Here is a 23,600-nt window from a genome sequence, read left to right as displayed (position 1 = left end):
AGTTAAAAGCAGAGGCACGACAGGAAGGTCATTCATTGAAACGTTGGACATCTTTTCAAGGTTAATGATAATCTTATTGCTAAATACGATGGTTGATCCAAAGTACATGTACATCTAAGGCGGAAATAAAGCAATGTACTGACCACATGCCAATTCTCATGTGATTGGTTATATAAATTAGGAAATTGAGAATTCATGAGCAGGAGAATTTGGATAAAATTTATAGAATTAGTCTCCATCCATCTCTGGTAACTTTTCTTTTTTTTTTTTTAAATCAAATTTTTGTGCGCTATTGTGAATTTAGCGTGATAATATAGGTATTATTTCAAATCTATAAATCAATTTCAATACTAATATTTATGAGAATATTAATTACATATTGAATTGTTGTACCTAAGTTTCTCATGAACTTAAAAAAATAAAATTCTTATCTTTTATTCACAATACTAAATAAGTTGACACGTTGATCACATTTAACAGGAACTACTAATTTTCATTGTATTCAAAAACTTAACGAATCAATAAAAAATTCGAGTAAAATAAAATAATTGTAATAATATATAGTATCAATTGTATTAAATTTACAATTTATATTCTGCGTACGGCCAGGGCACATGTACATTTGGACATGCACTTTTCCTATACATTAAACATTTAAAAATTACTGTTGCCAATTAAGTGATGCTTACTTACATTTCAAAAGATAAAAAACTTTTTTTTGAAAATAATAAAAATATGAAATAATGAAAATAATATGAAATCAGAAAGGGTTTAGTGGATGTTATTACCATATTAAAAAAAATAATGTGACTGAAAATATTAGGATATCCAAACTCTCTTTTTTCTTTAATTTTTTAAAAATGTCGTTTATTTTTATGTGTTTGAATATATGATTTATTTTTTATTTTTATTTGTTAAAATCATCATAAGAAAAATTTTTATAACACAAAAAGGAAAGTTTTTGACTGATAAACGATAGAGAAAAAAACTTTTTATCGAATCCCTTCTAAATCTGTTCTAAAATGGTAACTTTATCTAAAAGTGGTATATTTTAAAACATATTTAATATTGTTTAAAAGTGGTTTATTCTCATGTCCAAAATAAGTCTTCTTTGCAAGACTGGTTTATGTTTATCATACCTTACAAACATTATAACTAAATAGTCCTTTATTGTGATTATTCATTTTATAACTACATTATTGTGTATAGGAACCCATACATGAACAATTTTCATGTTGTTTAAGAAGTTTTATGAAAGAGTTTCCAATATATTTCTTGGAAATTGTACTACATTTAGACATCTCCGTTGATTAAACTCCTGGCCGCATGCAAAAAGTTAAGAACAATAGTTTAAATTCTCAAATAATTTTTGTGCGTTTTGGTAATGCGGTAAATATTACACAAAAATACTTCAATATTGTCTTTTTGTACAGCTGTTTGTTAGCATTGAATTAATACACGAAGAAATAATCTTTAAAAAATAAGAATATTTGTCAAATTGAGATTGTTTTTTATTTTAAGTTGAAAAAAAGGAATATCTTATTTATTTCAGAGACGAAGAAATGAATTCTTTATGTTTCACAGCTGTGAGCATTATACTCGCACTAGCTACAGGTAAAAAAAGTATAATATATTATAGTTATACCTTATGTTCAATATTTACAAATCGTACATTAAAAAATCCAGACATTATTTTGGTTTTAGCTCAGCAAAAGTTGGAAAATAAACGTGATTCAGAAGATGTGGATGGTCATGTTCTCGGCGGAATAAATGGTCTAAATGTTGTTTATATGGACAAGCTTGGTAAATTGTGTTTGTTTCTTGCAACCATTTTTTTCTATAAATTGCCATAATGATTATTTATTTAAATACGTTTTGGATTACTCTAGTCATACAAGTGATAGAGAGAATAAAATGATAAATGTTAATATCGAAATCCCCCAGCAAAGCGCAATGTGTGATAACCACCATAGAAATATTATTGTGTCAGGCCAAATCTCTCTCAGACTTTATCGTAATAGGTGAAACATTCTCTTTACCTTATCAGGAAATTTCAACTTCCTTATATTACTGAAGTGCAGTTTAAGGAGAAATTGTCGTTTTCTTACGAAATGCAGAATCAATCCGATAGTATAGACTAAGACAGAAATAACACAGAATCGAATGTCATATATATTCTCCTTAAGAGTAAATATCGAAATCCCCTCTTCCAGGAAAGCTAATTGTGATAAAAAGTGATGAACTAAGATAAATTGGAATTAAACTATGCCCCCCCCCCACTCCTAGAAATTTGTTTTTGTTTTTTAGCTCAACAAAAGCTTGAACTTAAACGTGATTCAGAAGATGTGGATGGTCATGTTCCCGGCGGAATAAATGGTCTAAATGTTGCTTATATGGACAAACTTGGTAAGATTTTGTTTGTTTATTGCTACCAATTTTTTTTTCTTTTAATCAGGATAACCATTATTGTATTGATCGTGTCTTGTGATAATTCTAATCTTAAAAATGTCAGAGAGAAAACAATTTCATATTTTCCTCAAGGGTAAATATCGATACCCCCTCCCCTCCTCAACAAAAGCGAATTGTGATAATAATATCAAATGTGATGAACTGAGATGAATAGGATCGAAAATACGCTTCCTCCTATTAATGAAAAAAATCTTGTTTATTTAGCTCAGCAAAATCTTGAACCTAAACGTAATTCAGAAGACGTGGACGATCATGTTCTCGGCGGAATAAATGGTCTAAATGTTGCTTATATGGACAAGCTTGGTAAATGGTGTTTGTTTATTGCTGCAATTTTTTTTTCTTTTAATCATGATGATGGTTATTCCTTTGAACATGTCTTGTGATTATCCTTGTCTAACAAATTTCAGAGAAAAATACAATTTTATGCATTCCTCGAGAGTAGATATCAATTTCCCCCTCCCCTTGTAAAGCGAATTATGCTAAAAACGAAAAATGTAATGGACTGATATGAATGAAACACACCCATCCCCCATTCTTAGTGCACAAGGTCTTGTTTTTTAGCTCAGCAAAAGCTTGAACTTAAACGAAATTCAGAAGACGTCGATGGTAATGTTCTCGACGAAATAAATGGTCTAAATGTTGTTTATATGGACAAGCTCGATAACATGTGTTTGTTTATTACTACCAGTTTTTTCTTTCATTACGATTAAGATTATTCTATTGAGCACGTTTTTTAATTATTCTTGACAAACGAGTGTCAGAGAATACGATATCATATTCTCCTCGAGAGTAAATACCAATATGTCCCCTGCCCCTGCAAAGCGATATTGTGATAATAACGAAAAATGTAATCGACTTATATGAAACGGAATGAAAATACAACCCTCTTCTTAGTAGAAAAAATTTTATTTTTAGCTCAGCAAGAGCTTGAACTTAAACGTGATTCAGAAGATGTGAATGGTCATGTTCTCGGCGGAATAAATGGTCTAAATGTTGCTTATATGGACAAGCTTGGTAAGACTACAAAATTTTGTTTGTTTATTGCTACCATTTTTTCTATTACTCTCCATAATTATTATTTCATTAAAGCGTCTTGTGATAATTTCTGTCAGACAAGTGACAGGGAGAATAAAATGTGTTATTCCTGGAGAGTAAATATCGCATTCCATCTGCAAAGCGAAATGTGAAGTTAGTGCAAAATTTCTTAATTGGTTTTTTTAGCTCAAATTTATGTTTTTTATAACTACTTTTTTATCTTTTATTCATCATAATGATTATCAGCAATACGGCCCAATTTTACAGAGCAAAAACCCCAGAATTTATTTCACTTCTACTCTTCACACTAAAAGTCTACTCTGTTCCTTTCATCTTGGAAAGTGTTTGATCTAGCGTTCTTAAAATTATCAAGACTCATTGTTTTGATTTAAGCTCAGCAAAAGGATCAACGTGATTCAGAAGATGTGGATGGTCATGTTCTTGGCGGAATAAATGGTCTAAATGTTGCTTATATGGACAGGCTTGGTAAGATTACAAAAATTTGGTTGGTTTATTGCTTGGTAAGATTTTGTTTGTTTATTGCTGCCAGTTTTGTCTCTAAATCATTTGATGATTGTACTTTGAACATGATTACTTTTGTCTAAAAAGTTCCAGAGAGAATACTATTTCATGCTCTTTCCTCGAGAGTAAATATCAATACCCTCTCCCACTGCAAAGTGAATAGAGCTAATAACGAAAAATGTAATGGACAGAAATAAATAGGAATGAAGACACATCCCCCATTCTTAGTGCAAAAATTTCTGTTTTTTAGCTCAGCAAAAGGATCAACTTAAACGTGATTCAGAAGATGTGGATGGTCATGTTCTTGGCGGAATAAATGGTCTAAATGTTGCTTATATGGACAAGCTTGGTAAGATTACAAAATTATGTTGGTTTATTGCTCCCAATTTTCTTCGATTTTTTAACAATAATGAATAATTTATAAAATACGTCTTGTGATTATTCTAGTCACATAAGTGTCAGCGAGAATAAAATCTCATATTTCTTGAGAGTAAATATTGAAGTTCTAGTCCCCAAGTAAAGCGAAATGTGATAACAACGTAAAATAATGAATTGCAAAAAATGGGATTGAAAATAAACACCCATCCTCTAGTACAATAACCCCATTGACGATTTGAGTTTTACTCCTGACACTAGAATTCTTCTCGAAAACATTTAAAAAAGTGATTGTTCATGCGTTCATTAAATCATCAAGACTAATATTATTCTTGTTTTTAGCTCAACAAGAGCTTGAACTTAAACGCGATTCAGAAGATGTGGATGGTCATGTTCTCGGCGGAATAAATGGTCTAAATGTTGCTTATATGGACAAACTTGGTAAGATTTTGTTTGTTTATTGCTACCAATTTTTTTTTCTTTTAATCAGAATAACCATTATTGTATTGATTATGTCTTGTGATAATTCTAATCTTAAAAATGTCAGAGAGAAAACAATTTCATATTTTCCTCAAGGGTAAATATCGATACCCCCTCCCCTCCTCAACAAAAGCGAATTGTGATAATAATATCAAATGTGATGAACTGAGATGAATAGGATCGAAAATACGCTTCCTCCTATTAATGAAAAAAAATCTTGTTTATTTAGCTCAGCAAAATCTTGAACCTAAACGTAATTCAGAAGTCGTGGACGATCATGTTCTCGGCGGAATAAATGGTCTAAATGTTGCTTATATGGACAAGCTTGGTAAATGGTGTTTGTTTATTGCTGCAAGTTTTTTTTTTCTTTTAATCATGATGATGGTTATTCCTTTGAACATGTCTTGTGATTATCCTTGTCTAACAAATTTCAGAGAAAAATACAATTTTATACATTCCTCGAGAGTAGATATCAATTTCCCCCTCCCCTTGTAAAGCGAATTATGCTAAAAACGAAAAATGTAATGGACTGATATGAATGAAATACACCCATCCCCCATTCTTAGTGCAAAAGGTCTTGTTTTTTAGCTCAGCAAAAGCTTGAACTTAAACGAAATTCAGAAGACGTCGATGGTAATGTTCTCGACGAAATAAATGGTCTAAATGTTGTTTATATGGACAAGCTCGATAACATGTGTTTGTTTATTACTACCAGTTTTTTCTTTCATTACGATTAAGATTATTCTATTGAGCACGCTTTTTAATTATTCTTGACAAACGAGTGTCAGAGAATACGATATCATATTCTCCTCGAGAGTAAATACCAATATGTCCCCTGCCCCTGCAAAGCGATATTGTGATAATAACGAAAAATGTAATCGACTTATATGAAACGGAATGAAAATACAACCCTCTTCTTAGTAGAAAAAAATTTATTTTTAGCTCAGCAAGAGCTTGAACGTAAACGTGATTCAGAAGATGTGAATGGTCATGTTCTCGGCGGAATAAATGGTCTAAATGTTGCTTATATGGACAAGCTTGGTAAAACTACAAAATTTTGTTTGTTTATTGCTACCATTTTTTCTATTACTCTCCATAATTATTATTTTTATTAAAGCGTCTTGTGATAATTTCTGTCAGACAAGTGACAGGGAGAATAAAATGTGTTATTCCTGGAGAGTAAATATCGCATTCCATCTGCAAAGCGAAATGTGAAGTTAGTGCAAAATTTCTTAATTGGTTTTTTTAGCTCAAATTTATGTTTTTTATAACTACTTTTTTATCTTTTATTCATCATAATGATTATCAGCAATACGGCCCAATTTTACAGAGCAAAAACCCCAGAATTTATTTCACTTCTACTCTTCACACTAAAAGTCTACTCTGTTCCTTTCATCTTGGAAAGTGTTTGATCTAGCGTTCTTAAAATTATCAAGACTCATTGTTTTGATTTAAGCTCAGCAAAAGGATCAACGTGATTCAGAAGATGTGGATGGTCATGTTCTTGGCGGAATAAATGGTCTAAATGTTGCTTATATGGACAGGCTTGGTAAGATTACAAAAATTTGGTTGGTTTATTGCTTGGTAAGATTTTGTTTGTTTATTGCTGCCAGTTTTGTCTCTAAATCATTTGATGATTGTACTTTGAACATGATTACTTTTGTCTAAAAAGTTCCAGAGAGAATACTATTTCATGCTCTTTCCTCGAGAGTAAATATCAATACCCTCTCCCACTGCAAAGTGAATAGAGCTAATAACGAAAAATGTAATGGACAGAAATAAATAGGAATGAAGACACATCCCCCATTCTTAGTGCAAAAATTTCTGTTTTTTAGCTCAGCAAAAGGATCAACTTAAACGTGATTCAGAAGATGTGGATGGTCATGTTCTTGGCGGAATAAATGGTCTAAATGTTGCTTATATGGACAAGCTTGGTAAGATTACAAAATTATGTTGGTTTATTGCTCCCAATTTTCTTCGATTTTTTAACAATAATGAATAATTTATAAAATACGTCTTGTGATTATTCTAGTCACATAAGTGTCAGCGAGAATAAAATCTCATATTTCTTGAGAGTAAATATTGAAGTTCTAGTCCCCAAGTAAAGCGAAATGTGATAACAACGTAAAATAATGAATTGCAAAAAATGGGATTGAAAATAAACACCCATCCTCTAGTACAATAACCCCATTGACGATTTGAGTTTTACTCCTGACACTAGAATTCTTCTCGAAAACATTTAAAAAAGTGATTGTTCATGCGTTCATTAAATCATCAAGACTAATATTATTCTTGTTTTTAGCTCAACAAGAGCTTGAACTTAAACGCGATTCAGAAGATGTGGATGGTCATGTTCTCGGCGGAATAAATGGTCTAAATGTTGCTTATATGGACAAACTTGGTAAGATTTTGTTTGTCTTGTTTATTGCTAAATATCGATTTTTTTTGATAATAATATCAAATGTGATGAACTTTTAATCAGAAAAAAAATCTTGTTTATTTACTCATCTATTGTATCATGATTATGTTGTTGTGATAATTGTATTAAAAATGTCAGAGAGAAATTTCATATTTTCCTCAAGGGTAAATATGTAATCGATCAACGTCAACAAAAGGTCGTTCTTGGCGGAATTGTCTAAATGTTGCTTATATGGACAATAATATCTTGGTAAATGTGATGAACATGATTACTGAGAAAGTGAATAGGATTCCTCGAGAGTAAATATCGCCCTTCCCACTGCAAAGTGAATAAATGAAAAAAAATCTTGTTTATTTAGCTCAGCAAAATCTTGAAGCAAAAATTTAATTTTAGCTCAGGATAAACTTAAACGTGATTCAGAAGATGTGGATGGTCATGTTCTCGGCGGAATAAATGGTCTAAATGTTGCTTATATGGACAAGCTTGGTAAGATTAAAAAAAAATTGTTTGTTTATTGCTACCATTTTTTCTATTACTCTCCATAATTATTATTTCATTAAAGCGTCTTGTGATTATTGAGTAAAAAATCGCTAATGCTCGTGAATTATAACCCATCCATTTGTTGATAACTTATCAATCGTCTTACTTAAGAAGTTACTACATAAAAATGTCCATTGCTGTTTGTGAAAGAAGTGTATCCTTGGAATTAAAAGAAATAGTTTTGTTAAAACATACAGACATTAAACCTTCTGAGTTTTGGTTTGAAAAGATTTTATGAAATATTTTTTAATATGCAATGTTTCAAATACCTCCTAAAATTGTTGTATAGTGTGTACTTTAAACAATTATATTTAACAAATTTTCTGTTTTTATATGTAGAAAATAAAATTCAATCGCACAAAATTTCACTTTCCGATAGGATCTTGTTTATTGTTATCCCGAAAGAATTTTGAAACTTTCACATTTGGAAAAATTTATTGTTTACACTGAATTAAAAACAACAACAACAACAACAACAACAACCCCCAAATATCTTGACTACTCGAGATTTATGTTTGAAATGAAATCTTTCTTTTTCGAATGAATTTCACAGGTTTTAAAAACGATTTTTTACACGAAGTAACTATTTTAGATATGATAGATAAATCGATATTGAACTGAAGTTGTTTGCTTTTAAAGTCTTCTTGACATTCAATCACGAGGGAATGTGAAACAAACAATAGACTCGTAAAATTTATGGATATTACTGAATATTATTAAATTAATTTATTTGTATTTTAAAAATTATTGAAAGAGGCAATTTAAGGAGTAAAATATTTTTCTCGAAATACATTTACTCAATTACGAGGGGTTATCAAAAAGTTCGTGGACTAGCGCCATAAAATTAAAACCGCTCAAGGTACATCTATGAATTTTGAAATATCTAGTAAGCATCGTCTTTTCTATCCAAAGAATAAACCACAAATCAATAATTTTATTTTTTAATAAATTAGTAATGTTTTTGTAAGCAATGGTATGTCCAAGCGGCGCAACCTCGAAAACGACGTTTTTTCGACCTATGTGTAACTAAGAAAAACTCATTTGATATGATTATTTGACATCCAAAAGTCCCGTTAATTCAGGTATGTGTCGGGACACAATTGTTCTATAAAATATGAAATTTTCTCTTCATTCTGGAAATTCTATGTTTTATCGTAAATTTTACACGGAATGTCTAAACAAATGAGGCCTTGAAAATGACATCAAAAGGGGGGAGGGGTTTCCGTTTCCAACATAATACAAAGTTTTGCCCCTGAAAAAAATTGTATAGACCTAAAATATGTTACAGAGAAATAATATGCATTCAGAGTACTTGTCTTTTAATGTCAAAATAGATTCAGAGAGTAAAGGAATACACAATTAATGTCGATTTGCAGTCAAGGTGTGAAAAATCAATCCCGTCAAAAATGACGTTGATCATGTGTTGTAGATATTGAACTCCCAAAAGCAAAATATGCCGGCACAATCAAGCGCGGATCTCTCCCAATGTATTAATCCATCTGGAATATCATATTCATTGAAGGCCACTGTTAATGACATTTTAAAGTCATAAAAGCAAGGCAGGTTTAAGTCCTTTCTCAGCTCCAGGGAATCTCATCCAAAAAGTGTATGAGGTAGAAGAAGATGACAGTGAAAAAACAATGACGTTATCGGACGTCATGAAAATAAACGACGACAGCGCCGGGTGATCATATAATGACGTTTTCATTTTATAATAATTTGGCAAATAATGAACGTATCAGGCTAAAATTTTCTACATTTCTCTATTTTGTGTTGTTTTATGTTCCATATAAATTTTGAAAGCACAGACTATATAGTACTAATTTTATAGCCTCAGTCCACGAACTTTTTGATAACCCCTCGTATATACATTCATTACCATAGTAACGTTACAATGTATGATTCAAATTCAAAACCTAGTTCATTCTGAAAATTTTTGATGTTCGACGTTGTAAAATGTTGACCCTCGACGTCGAAAGTACAAGACGTCATTATTTACCTATTAAAGTGCCACTAATATATGTTAGGAAAAAACGATAAAGTTGACGTAGGGCAATAAAAAGTTAGCTTTGACAACCTCTAAGAACTGGGTACCTTAAGACCTATGAACAACTCCAAATATGTAGAAATTGCCGTCAGGACCTCTTTTGATAGAGGCAATCACATTGCTATGGTATGTTTTCAGATAATTTGATAAGGGACAATCTACCTACGTTACCTAATATAAATGGAATGAGTATGGAAAAAATGGATCATTTATGTAAAATTACGAAAGTTAACGCGTAACGTTGCTTATTGTAACGTGTTTTATTCTTAACCTATTACAATTCATAAAAAATCAAAATGTATACAAATTGCTAACAATGCTTTTTATCACGAGTACAGTCTTATTGTTACGGAATGCTTTCAGATAATTTGAAAAGGAACGATCTACCTACGTTACCAAATATAAATGGAATGAGTATAGAACAATTGGATCATTTAGGTAAGATTTGGAAACTTTAATTTGTGTGTAACATTGCTCATTTTAACGAGTTTTATTCTTAACCTATTAAAAGCATGAAAAAACTCAATATGAGGAAAAGGACCTTTTATCATGGGGGCAATCGCATTGTTATGGCACGTTTTGAGCTAATTTGAGAAGGAACGATCTACCTACGTTACCTAATATAAATGACTGATTGATTGATTGTATACTGTTTACTGTTTATACCTCTCCAGAATATTTCACTGATATGGAGACGTCACCATTGCCGGTGAAGGGCTGCAAATTTAGGCCTTTGCTCGGCACTTACGGCCTTTGAGCAGGGAGGGATCTTTATCGTGCCACACCTGCTGTGACACGGGGCCTCGGTTTATTCGGTCTCATCCGAAGGACCACCCCATTTAGTCGCCTTTTACGACAAGCAAGAGGGTACTGAGGACCTTTTCTAACCCGGATCCCCAAGGGACCCTAATATAAATGGAATGAATATGGGAAAAAATGATCATTTAGATACGATAACGAAACTTTACGCGTAACACTGCTCATTCTGCGAGATTTATTCTTAACCTATTACAATTCATGAAAAAGCTCAAAATGTGTAAAAACTACCACCAGGACTATATATCACTTGCGCAATCACATTAACGTCCCTCCCGTAGTTGAAGAAGTTTTTTTACAGTCTTTGGAATATACACTTACTCTCTTTTGTGATTGCATACTGAGAAAATTTCAATTAATTCATTGATTGAAATGTCGTTCAAGACAAGGAAGATCATTTTTTATTATGGTCTTAATTTTGTACGACTTAGTTATTCTTCAAGATTTTCAATCATAATATAAAAATATGACAAAACAAACAATGGAAATTGGTAGTCATTAACGTCTAAATAATATATTTGTTAGCATCAACATCAAAAAGTTTCTATATTTTCATTGTAAACAGAATTGATCATTATAGCATGCAAGCTTTACAGCTTGTATTTATCCTTTTTGCCTGTACTGTTTGAAGAAGCCGAGGTTTGTCGAATGATTTCGGCAGCAGAGTCGACATTAAACGCCCCTCTCGAGAATTTTTCACTCATATGAAGACGCCACCATTTGCCGGTGGAGAGCTGCAAATTTTGTCCTCTGTTCGGCACTCAAGGCCATTGAGCAGGGAGGGATCTTTTTCTGGACAGCATCTACTGCGACACGGGACCTTGGTTTATATGGTCTCATCCGAAGGACTGGTCTCAACGTCCCACAGTGGGATTCGAACTCTCGACATAATGATTACCTCCCTATTTCCCGACTCTAAAGCAGACGCTCTTACCACTGCGCCATGCGGGCGACAAAATAATTATTATGGTCGTATAGGTGTAGGTCAGTTTATTGTTTAAAAAATTTTTTGCTTAAGACGGTAAGATTTTATAAAAAGATAATGATATTAGAAATATTCTTTCCATAATAAAATAAATAAATAAATAAATAAATAAATAAAAAAACTCAAAATGTGAAAAAATTGCTAAGAGGAACTTTTATCATGGGGAAAATCACATTGTTATGCTATGTTTTCAGACAATTTGAAAAGGCTCTTAAAAAACTTTGAACCAGTTGGTATAAATGGAATGAGTATTTACAACAAAAGGTGAAAAAAGCAACAATAAATTATTTGATTGACTAATTATTATGTTTAGACACGCATGTACATATTGAACATCTCATTTTGCACTTCTACTAAAGGAAAGTGTTAAATAACTTCAATTTACTTGTTAATTTTGATTTTCCTCATTCATGAGAATTTTCTTCATAAAAAATAAAATATGTCTTAAATTTAATGAGAGTTAACCTGGGATATTTCTGTAAATAAATTAATATAGTTGAAAGTCTAATACTGAATGTCTAATAAAAAATGGTGAAAGGATAAAAAGAATAACTCATGTTTATATGTGGAACCTTTGTGGCAACGCACTTTGAAAAAATTACGCACTTTGAAAAAAAATTTCAAAGTGCGTTAAAATTGGGACAAAATCAACGCATTTTGAAAAATTTTTTCAAAGTGCCTTAAATTTGGGACCCACTCAACGCACTTTGAAATTTTTTTTCAAAGTGCGTTAAGAGTCTACATCAATATATTTTACCATGGAGACACTTAACGCACTTTGAAAAAAAAATCATATTTTAGGCATTGAAAGATTTTATTTGTTATTTATCTTTCAAAAAACTAAGCCTAACCCTAACCTAAAAATGAATTGATTTACTCCCGTCGAAAAGAGGAGAAGAGGGATATAAGATCCCTCAGTCCAAATCTTTATCTTTCCAATACATAGGTGTCGGTAACAAACGGGGGAGGGGAGCAATAAACCTAAAAAGGGTACGCTGCATTTTCAATGCTTATACGATGTATATATCTTTCCAATTTAAGTGGGGGGCTTAGCCCCCCATCCCCTGCCCTGGCCCCTCAAAGCATTCATATAATTATGTATTTACCTAACTGGTATGACGTTGAAAACTTTCAATAATAAATGAGTTAATTAAAACAGATGAAAACTAGAAATTTTAAAGTACAGTGAAACGTATGAGAGAGAAAGAATTTTCATAGTTTTGAACAATCAAATTGGCCCCTTTTTGTTATGATAAATGCTAAGTTGCGTGAATCTGTCCTCTGTTAGTGCCCCCTATACGTCTTTACATCTACTTATCAAAGACTAGAATTAAAAAGGGTGGGCGAATTAATGAACTTATACAATCGTCACTCTTTTTTTCAAGACCCTTTAATTTTCCCTTTATTTTATCAAAACCTTAAATATTTGAAACGTTAATATCTCAGGTCCTACAGTGACTTTATCATAAAAAAGTTATCAAACCAGGATCTGTTATTTATCATACCGATTATTTGAAGGAATATTGATCAACCTTTTCATTTTTTTCAAAGTGCGTTAATATGGTCGATATTAAGGCACTGTGAAAAAATATTCTTTTTTTCAAAGTGCGTTAGCTTGGTCCCAAATTTTTTCAAAGTGCGTAATTTTTCAAAGTGCGTTGTAACATTTTTCAATAAAAAAGATAGAAAAAATAAGTATGTCTTCCGCTTTTTTAGAACTCGATACCAAGGCACACAGTAGGCTTCGTTCTTTGTATAACCGTAAATCGTAAGTAATATCATACTCTTAGTACATGTATAATCATGTTATTCAAACAAAGTTGGGGAACATATTGCTTCTCCTTATCCTTCTTCTTATTTCTCTGCCTCAGCAATCAAAGAATCGGGCATGCATAATCTTTAACCTGCCGTCCGTCTCTCTCTTTCTTTCTGTCTGTTTATCTCTTTGTCTCTTTGTCCGTAAAACTTTATCCTTGGCCATAGCTTGTGAATGGATATGACCATTAGGACGGGTATCGCCAAAAATTTCGTATCGCGATATATCACGATTTTTTTCCCACAATATCACGATAATTTCATGATATCTCATGATATTTATAAGAGCGGTTTTTACAATAATTTTATATGAAAAGTCATCATTTTTCTAAAAAAATATGCTAGAAAAACAAAATTTTACTTTCCTAAATTTTTTATGTATATCAAAATCAGTTATGTTTGGACGGTGAGATGCCGTTCTTTTCACTTTTTACAATATTTTTTATACTTTCTGTAATTGTAATTTGAAAGATTTAACAAATAAGTGAATAATTTCTGGACTTTATAATATGTACCTAAAGACCGTTATTGAGGTCTCCGTAATACGATACGTATCACGCAACAAAAAATCGCGATATACCGGTATACCGATAAAATTGCACATCCCTAGCAATGGCTTTCATATTTTCATGGAGGAATTCTTTTTGACAAAATCTTTCTTTGGATACAATCTCTCGAATTTTGAGTTTGACCCACTTTTACCAAAATATTCCGAACGTTAACCTTAGATAGTTGGTGCCAGGGCTTTTATTTTCCACAAGGGATTTTTCTATGACCTTTCAATGGAAATTAAAATTGACCTTTTGACCTCAACCATTTAGTTCAAGCCACTTCTAAAAAAAATTCAATCTTGGCAATACCTTGTGAATCGTTAGTACTAGGACATTCATTGTTCAAAGATGTAATCCTTATGACAAGATCTTCTTTAGATACAAAAAATGTTGACCTTTTTACCTTCACCTTAGAGTTTGACTTGCATTCGAGAAAAGTCAATGATACTTTTGATATTCTTTATTAATTAACTTGTTTGTCAAAAATTTGCCTCGTTTTAGTTCCTCTACAGCATGTTTTTGTATATCAAATCAATTGAAATTTTATTTTATTCCATGTTTTATGAGACAAAATCCCCATGTATTACATAAGTATATGCAAGGGACCATCATGTTTATAAGAAAGCTTTGTTGTTGGTAACCATTACCTTCTCTTTCACATTAAATTACTAAATATGATACAGAATATCCGACTTTGTAGTATTGTTTATTTTAAGCATTTAGGGATATATCATGTCGGCATGTGAATTGAAATAACTATTGTTCATTGATATTGTGTCGTCAATTAATCTAGATGTCGAATGAAATATGGTGTCAATGTTTCGAAGTGAAAGTTTAATTATCTATAGGTTCCAGGTAGACAAATATATTTTATCTGGCGACCACCAAATAATTTTTTGGTGGGCGCCAAAAAATTTTTTGGCGGATGTTAGATAGAAGATCTGGAGGCTGTCAGATAAAATATTTTTTTCGGCTTTCGTACTATTGTTACATGTACCTTGTCATACCAATTTACGATAATTCAAGGTTATACAAGTTAAATGTTTTTTTTTTCTTTTACAGTGTGTATGTATAATCATATTTCTTTTGAAAAATAGGAAGGAACATAGAGAACGCAAAGTGTTGTCGTAGAAGACCTAGGACCATACAATGGCGCCTTATAAAGCCAATTAGATGACACTTCTCTGAGAAATCTGATAAAATATATATGCATATAACACATGTTTTCTCGTGTTTTTTTCTCTGTTTCGGCTAACATTCAATTTTGATTAATATAGCTAAGAAAAAAATAGTTTACGCTACATCATGTTACAAATATCGACGAATTTATGATTACCATCTCCTTCCATATACATGTATTTCCATCCCTTAAATAAATCAAACTCTATGCCCTTGAATGTCCGTCTGGTACATAATACTCTGATATTTCATAGTAGAAAAGGATTGTTCGCGAGAAAGGTAAACAATTTCATTAACTAAGCAAGAATTAAATAACTAGGTTGCATTAAAGTTAATGGGGATGATTGTGTTTTTTAACAGAAATTCGAATAATATGAATATCAAAAAACTGTGGTGGAAAGATGCATACAAACATTTCAAATAGAATGACAATTGAAAATAATTTTTTTACCGGATGAAATTTTTAAAACTGTTTTATCTTTATTAATCAACAATAGAGAGAAATAACTCTTACCAAATTTCAAGGTCGTAATTGAGGACAATTCCCACTCTTACAAGCTAATAGTAATCAAAGGAATAGTGTCTATATGTACTGAGTATTCAACACCTGTTACAATTTCATTGAATCTGTTGCTATTGGGGATTGAATACCTTAAACAATAATGAAGCTGAATCTGTAATCTGCCCTCAGAGTTTATTGATTAAATGAAGTTGTAACCTATTTGTATTCGAAAAAATTCACATATTTGTTATATTTGTTTGTGTTCCAATTATAAGTTTATAAATATTACATGCAGGGTATAATATTTGGAACGAAATTTAAAAAGTCCAAATATTAGATGCTTTAATAAAACAATAATACCCGCTCCTAAGTGTTTGCCTCTAAATTTGCACCTCTATCTGAATAATGAAGAATTGATATACTTATTTCATACTGTTCTTACCTACACAAAATAACACAAAATAGCCGGTAAATGCATGCATGCAACTGACTCGAGCGGACGGGGGATAGACAGGTGAGCATGTGACCAGCAGGTCTCTTGAGTTAGTACACTGAATTTAAAAGATAAATTTCTTGAATTGACCCGTCTGACGAAGAGTTCTCTTTAAGAAGGATCTATTGGTAATGTTTTTTTTTTCTGTAAAATGAAAATAGTTTATGTCTGAAAATTGATGAATCTGTGTCGATGCAAAATAGAAAATAGACCTTAAGAGTGACAATTTTAAATGTCAATACAGATTTTGAAAAAAAAAAAAAAATATATATATATATATATATATATATATATATATATATATATATATATATATATATATATATATATATATATATATATATATATATATATATATATATATATATATATATATATATATATATATATATATATATATATATCTGTATATAATTTATTAAAGTTTTTAAACATTATAAAGGTTACTAAATTGAAATAACTCAAAATAATTAAAATGTATATTGCATAAAATTTAATACCTGCAATATATGTGTATTCTTTAATTGACTTTTTTTTATACACAATCCACTGCTTGGTTTTCTGTTTCTCTGTTACTGCTGGTAAACCTACTGCACAGCAACCTAGTTCCTAAAATTGCACAGTCGTGTAATACCATATAAAATGTATGAAATTACTGTATTTTTTATTTTGTCCTTGATTTATATTCAAATCACTGCATTGACTTTACATGAGACTTGAAAACTTTATTCTTGCTTCTGAATAAAATTTTTTCCAAAAATAATATGCCAAATATGAAGACAAACTTTTATCAAAAATTAATGCAGAAAATATTGCAATAAATGAGAGGTTTTCTTTTCTTAAAAATGTAGAGAAATCTATTCAAGCTAGTGATGGGGAATCGGAAAAAAATCAGAATCGATTATCGGTAATAATCGACGGGGCATAATCGATTAATAATCGATTATAATCGACATTTTGAACTTTAATAAAATTAATATAGAAAAGTTGAAACTTATTCAGATTTCTGTCAAACTTTTACAAAAAAAACATTTACTTACATAAAATATTCAAAAATGCTAATTGAAATTTCTTTTATAAAAAGTGGAAAATAATATTTTGTTTACTTTAAATAATATAGGACTATATAAGACTATTGAAACAGAATGGAAATTTATTTTATTTTTTTTATAAAGTCCATGCAGTGGGTATTTTACTGATATTAGTCCCACCTTTCATTTAATACATGTATATTTTTCTTAAAATAAGTTTTAATTAGTTAAAATAATAAAATTGCAAGTCTTAAAAGTAATTATCCAGAAGTTAGACTTGTATTTATGATAATAATTACGTTTAAAGATTGACTAGACTAATTATGTTTTCCTTTGTATAGTAAAACCTTGCAATATTAGCGTTTCCTGGTATTAGTCTAACCCCATATTTAATCATGGCGGTAAAAGTATCAACAAGACACGAAATCCTTCCATGTTTTCAACGTTCATCACTACTTTTATACTCTTTGCACTTGGCTTTGGTAATAAAATTAAAGTATGACAATTTTATTTTTTGTTAGCGATGTCGGCGACATTTATTTTATAATTATCGATTAGTAGCATCGAAGAGCTTCTAACGACCGACAATCGATTGTCGCCGACAATCGTTCCATCACTAATTCAAGCATTACTGGTAAAACATACTCTGTACTAAAGCTGCATTCTTTAGAATTGTCTTGCTTATCCTTATGCAAGATCAATAAATTTGGAACCAACGGTAAACTGATCCCATGATACCCAAAAATGAAGGACCAGAAGTTGCAGCAGGATTGCAACAGCATTTCTCTCTCCATAAAATTGTGTAGACATCCATTTTCCTACATGACCCTCCTGCAATAAAAATGAAATTGTAAATGTGGAATTCTGTTAAGTAATACATGAAAAACTGTATATTTATATTTTTTATTATTTCTTATACTAGTATTCAATTATGCTTCTCTCTTTGTAAGGCCTAAAATTTCTTTTTTTTCAAAGCTTCTAAAAGACATTATTGATAAATTTATTTTCATTCTGTCTCCTTATAATTTTGATGGTTTATAATGTAGCATGTCATTTTTTCTTTACTATTCATTAACAAATCCTTTTTTAAAATCATGAATTACACTACCTATTAATTATTTCTTTAAAGTAGTTTAATTCATTATAGCAATGCAATGAATATGTTAATGAAATGTAGTATTGAATTTATCCTCAAAACATCTTACTCTGAATGTTCTTTTCATTATTAAACATGTTAAACTTTAGAAATGAGCTTCAAACTGGTATGAAATACATGTACTTACATATGTACTGTGCAGGTAAATTAATACTTTACTCCTGCAGCTATTTTCTCTGCCTCAACAACGAAGAGCAGAGTATTGGTCCACCTCACTCTTTGAAACATGCTCCTTTTAAGCAGGTCCAATATTTCCCTCTCTCCAACAATAAATCATCTATCTGAAAGGGTATCCACCTCCATCTTGTCATATTCATCAGTATTCCTTGAAAGAAAATATACAAGAGAAAATATTCAAATTGTTTAAGTTTTAAATCTTTTATGTTACATGCTACAGTAGCAATCTGTAAATCAAGACAAACAAAAAAAACCCACTGTAATTTACATGAATATTTAAGGGTAACAAATCACTGCATCCAGTTCTTTAGAGTTTGAGACATTTTAATCATATCAAAAGACAGTAAAATTTTGAAATTATACCACTGTGTAGTAAATTGCATACTAATGTAGTAATAACATAAATTTAGGGAATCACTTTTTAGCTTGTTGGGTATGCCAGGACATCAACAATATTAGAAATGTGCATATAATTTGCATACAATGTTGTCTAGACTAATAGATTTAAATCACATGGATCCTCTGTCTCAATTTCAAAAGTCCCTGTCCACTGAGGTTAGACACAAATGAGGCCTTCTAAGCTGCTGATCTTTAAGTTAGCGAAATTTTCATTCCAGTAGAATTAATTATCAAGAAATCAACTCACATAACTCTCAAAGAAATATCACAGAGAAAACAAATAGAAATGGAAATAGAGTCACAATGTTTGTGACATTCTATACCATCATTTTATATGATTTTTATTGTGAGGTAAACATGAATGTAACATATCTTTCCTACCTTTGTTTTACTCTATTTACAGCAGATGCTGTTTTTATAGTTATAAAAACTACTCAATTTGTTAATTACTAATTCTTCATTACAGTGTGTCGCCCACTTCGCGAAGTGGTTAGAGCATCTGCTCTAGATTCGTGAACTAAGGAGTCAATCCATACGTGGTGGGTTCAAATCCCACTGTAGGACGTGGATACCAGTCCTTTGGATGAGACCGTATAAACTGAGGTCCTGTATCGCAGTAGGCGCTGCATGAAAAAGATCCCTCCCTGCTCAAAAGACCTAGGACAAAATTTGCAACTCTCCACCAGCAAGTGGTGGCGTCTCCATATGAGTGAAAATTTTCGAGACAGACGTTAAAAAATATACAATCAATCAAACATTAAATCAATCAATCAGCGTTTGCCATTCACAAACCTTGATATATCTTTCCACATCTTATATTCATCGCCCCCCCCCCCCCAGCCGGCCGCCTCTTCTTCATCACTTTCACCATTGTCGTCAACCTTATAACCAGAAGATCCAAACATAGCATCTCGTTCATGATCTCATTTATTTGATTAGTATCCTCTGAGTTTAAAAGATAATGACAGAATGATATTACTGCAATATTCATATAAGACAAATCAAATAATTAATTATTCTGATTTCTTCAATTAAAAAAAAAAACTGACAAACAAATCCAAAAACTAATTTTGTGACAATGGTAAAATAGATTGGGTTGGGCCATAACTGAATGCAATACAGCATGTGTAAATATTATTATATGCAGCTGGTCAAGTCTGCAATGCACCTATCTCACTTGCATTAAAGGAAATAAATGAGTTAATCAGAAAAGATAAATGAATATTACTTGCTTGAAGATTAGCAGTGCACAGATGCTTTAACAGTTTAATACTTTTTGCATTCTAGTTAGTACTTACATGTTCATGATGTTGTGCTCCAGGTGCTCGCTTTCTTCATCGTCACAATAACTGGCATTGTCCGAAATATCGATGTTCGTACTGCTGACACTCTAAAGCAATATAAAACGATTTAATTTTACAATTCGCCAACAATTGTACTTATCTATTGTCACTTTTATTCGTGAACAGCTATAATAATTGTTCCCCTGTGTTTACACATGTGCTTTTTGATCTACTTTCATTTTCACTCCAGTCTTTCCTTTGCGCATGGGCAAGACATAACACGGTCAAATCGTGCTGAGTGCAGACGTGTCGTCGTTCGGTCAGCTGAGGTCCTGTCACATTGCAACGTTTTTACGAAGTAAATATATTTTTTGGTTCGTAATTTATTTTTAGGTGGTTTTGCATTTATGCTCGTTTATCTTACCTTCGGCTTCGTCTTGGATATTTACAACCAGGAACTTCAGCTTTTTAGTGCACGTGGACTGCAGCTGCACAAGTACATGTACCAACTTCTTTGACTATATAACTGCGTGTTATCAGCGTTGCTCAACACCAAAGATGCTTTCAAAAGCATTTATTTTATCTCAGAATTTGAGATACTTCTGCCTTTTTATTTTATTGAATAAAAATTTTACAAATAGGCCTTGGCGAATATCCTGTTCGAATGAAACCGACTGACTAAATCATTCGTGCGTGACCACACAATTGGGTGATACCTGGTTAGCAGATAGTAGGGTTATCGAAAACTAATATGGCCGACTCCGATTTGGCATTTAAAAGACTTCAGTAGAGCTTTAATAGTATCAGTTTAAACCCCATGCAGGTTTATTTTAGAAAGATTATGAGAACCTTGCTAAAAGAAGCATTTAGTCAATTCTGTGGTTGTTAATTAAAATAATCTTGTTAGAAATTATACATATCACTGAGTCACAGGCATATTTCACATAAACAGTTAAGCCTATTGTTTCTTACCAATTATTTGACTATGTCCTGATCAGTATGTATGACTGATGGAGGTGTTATCGGGAATGTTTTCCCCTAGCTTGGCATATGATCTTACCTATTTATATTCGGGGGTCGATGTGTATGCTTTGTTATTTATATTGCTTTTAGCTTTTTAGAGATAGACTACTCTGCGTCTTCACCATGTCATTAACATTACATAGGCTATAATTGAATTTCCGTTTATGTAATATGAGTTCATAAGCTTGTTCCAAGCGTTTTAAAAGATTTGCAACATTAATCAATCAATTCCCTGAACGTAAAAGTAATCTCTGGAAGCATTCAGTAAATACAATAAAGGCCAACTACTTTTGTCTGTATACGAAAGGTTCAATTAAAATCATTGATTGATGCTTTGAGCATCGAATACCGCAGAAAACATTACCGTTATTTAATTTATATCATTGCTACTGTCATTAAATATTTGACAAGAATTAACAATCAAACCATTTTTAAATTACCATTCGAGCATGCAAATCCTAAGTGGTTTGCTACCTAATCTAAGTGATTACTAATGGATGGATCCTTTTACATAAATCCACAGTAAGTATCTGAAACGTAGCGGGATAATCCGGGGCAAAAATTATGCACGGAAAGTAGAATTTGCAATATTAAAATGGAGATACGTTTTTTGCTTGTACTGACCACACTTTCTTACAAATTTCGGGGCGTATATGGTCTTTCTCGATTAGATTTATATCAGTACATACAAAACCACTCACATCCTTTGGTTCCGCCGACAGAACATGGCAGCGATATACTGAACATCACCTTCAGTTTCTATGTATTCTCCATCAACAGTGTGGAAGAGAAATCTCAAATTCTTTCTCTGTCAATGGGAACAGTGATAAATTGGATTGACAAACGTCTAAAATGGAATGCACCTGAGTATAACAACATTACAGACGTAACGCTACCTTCAAAGGAAGTTTGGTTTCCGAGATCTATTTATATCCATAACGAGGTTTTGTCCGGTTATTGTCCTCCTGAGGATCCAACTTCAATTGTATCATCTGAAGGCGTAGTTAGTATGCCATTTTCTTACAGTGTATCAATATCTTGTAAGATAAGCTTGAAATATTATCCTTTTGACAAACAGGTATGCAGAGTTTTGTATTTGAATCGTTTTCCGGGCATTGTTAAAATTCGTTTACAACTTAAAGGAGATAAATATATTTTGAGATATTTTACTGAACACATAGAATGGTCACTTACAAACGCTACAGCAGCAATAGAAGATCTCCTTGTTATGGGAGAAGACGAAAAACAGGCATTGCTAATCATTCATCTTGCAAGAAAACCATTGTTTGCAGTGTGTTCACATTTACTACCTGTATGGATTTTATCTGCATTAAACGTAGTTTGCTTCCTGATTCCTGCCAAATCAGGAGAGAAAATGAGTACCTGCATGGCTATCTTCCTAACTTTTGCTGTCTTTCTGACGATGATGAAGGACTTTATGCCACAGACATCTGATGAAGTCTCGTACTTTCTCGTGTATTTATTCACGCAGTTAACAGTCAGTGGAATGGTTGTGATACTGGAAGCCATTGTTTTACATGTTTATTATCAAACGGAGGATTCCAGTGGAAGTGTAAGCGAAATGTTGACAAAGCTTGAGAAGTCTTATATTAGCAAGAAGGAAATAAAAGTCAATAGAACAATTTATTTTTGTTCCAGCCGCAAATTAGATAAAATATTTGGGATGTTAGTTATTATTATTAATCTTTCGTCTCTTGCTGCATATTTGGTGTTTTCAGTGCTGCAAATTTAGAAATTATCTTTCTGTTGAAAAATGTGATGAAAAAATGATGAACATAATTTGAAAGGATAGACTATTCTGTCTTTAAAAAATGGTGTTATATTTGAAATTAGGGATATTGGCAGTGGACAGTGTTTTTGTTCTACTTTCTATTCACAACATAAATAAAAATTAACAGTCATGGGAACTGTTCACTATAAGATATTTCAGCATGTTTTGTTATGATATATGTATATTTGCTTTTTTTATAAGCCTAAACCATCCACTCATCAAATCGCAATCTGTTCAAATACTAAAGAGAAATGTGCTTTGTAAGAGATAACATATGGAAACCACTGTATTGAGAACTATTTAATTGGATCACAGTTAGTTAATGAAGGATGTTTTTATCCACGTACACGTAACTATAAACTCTTTTCAATTCAGATTGTTTTACGTGTATTTGATTGTTCATGATATCGACTTATTTCCTTTTTTGCAATTATTTTGAAAATGCTAATGGTGTTTCCATTGTGTTATACGAAATTTCAGTTCTCAAAAAATCAAATAATTGATTTCAATG

The 23,600-nt window shown here is 31.6% G+C and overlaps 1 protein-coding gene and 1 long non-coding RNA gene across 4 annotated transcripts; one reads left to right on the top strand and one right to left on the bottom strand.

The window, feature by feature from the left end:
- The first annotated feature begins 175 nt into the window (after positions 1–175).
- LOC134281535 (uncharacterized) lies at positions 176–15,268 on the top strand. 3 transcript variants are annotated; one of them, XM_062763987.1, is made up of 19 exons: positions 176–248; positions 1,553–1,614; positions 1,705–1,803; positions 2,308–2,406; positions 2,674–2,772; positions 3,031–3,129; positions 3,385–3,483; positions 3,898–3,990; positions 4,277–4,375; positions 4,744–4,842; positions 5,111–5,209; positions 5,824–5,922; positions 6,338–6,430; positions 6,717–6,815; positions 7,184–7,282; positions 10,026–10,100; positions 10,251–10,325; positions 13,405–13,456; positions 15,152–15,268. In XM_062763987.1, exons 2-19 carry the CDS (start codon positions 1,563–1,565, stop codon positions 15,183–15,185), a joined length of 1,563 nt encoding a protein of 520 aa, XP_062619971.1. In that variant the 5' UTR covers positions 176–248; positions 1,553–1,562; the 3' UTR covers positions 15,186–15,268. The 3 variants fall into 3 exon arrangements, with proteins under 3 accessions (XP_062619971.1, XP_062619972.1, XP_062619978.1); XM_062763988.1 differs by lacking the exon at positions 3,031–3,129; XM_062763994.1 differs by lacking the exons at positions 2,674–2,772; positions 3,031–3,129.
- Positions 15,269–17,944: 2,676 nt separating this feature from the next.
- On the bottom strand, positions 17,945–20,611 carry LOC134281527 (uncharacterized). The gene is made up of 4 exons (XR_009995106.1): positions 20,290–20,611; positions 19,784–19,934; positions 18,543–18,740; positions 17,945–18,090 (listed from the first exon to the last, which is right to left on the bottom strand). It is a non-coding gene; the product is annotated as an uncharacterized LOC134281527 (long non-coding RNA).
- Positions 20,612–23,600: the final 2,989 nt, after the last annotated feature.

The sequence above is a fragment of the Saccostrea cucullata genome, unplaced genomic scaffold (genome assembly GCF_032062105.1).
Source record: "Saccostrea cucullata isolate Sc308-1 unplaced genomic scaffold, CSIRO_AGI_Scuc_v1 ctg3936, whole genome shotgun sequence".
In the NCBI taxonomy this organism is placed as follows: domain Eukaryota; kingdom Metazoa; phylum Mollusca; class Bivalvia; order Ostreida; family Ostreidae; genus Saccostrea; species Saccostrea cuccullata.
Note: the sequence above shows the minus strand (reverse complement) of the source record. Positions and strands in the feature narration are given on the sequence as shown.

What these genes read in the sequence shown, in the direction of transcription:
- LOC134281535 (XM_062763987.1), top strand. Translation starts at nt 1,563, where the DNA reads ATGAATTCTTTATGTTTCACAGCTGTGAGCATTATACTCGCACTAGCT. An exon ending in TATACTCGCACTAGCTACAG is followed by an intron (nt 1,615 to 1,704) that starts GTAAAAAAAGTA and finishes TTTTGGTTTTAG; the next exon opens with CTCAGCAAAAGTTGGAAAAT. An exon ending in TGCTTATATGGACAAGCTTG is followed by an intron (nt 4,376 to 4,743) that starts GTAAGATTACAA and finishes TCTTGTTTTTAG; the next exon opens with CTCAACAAGAGCTTGAACTT.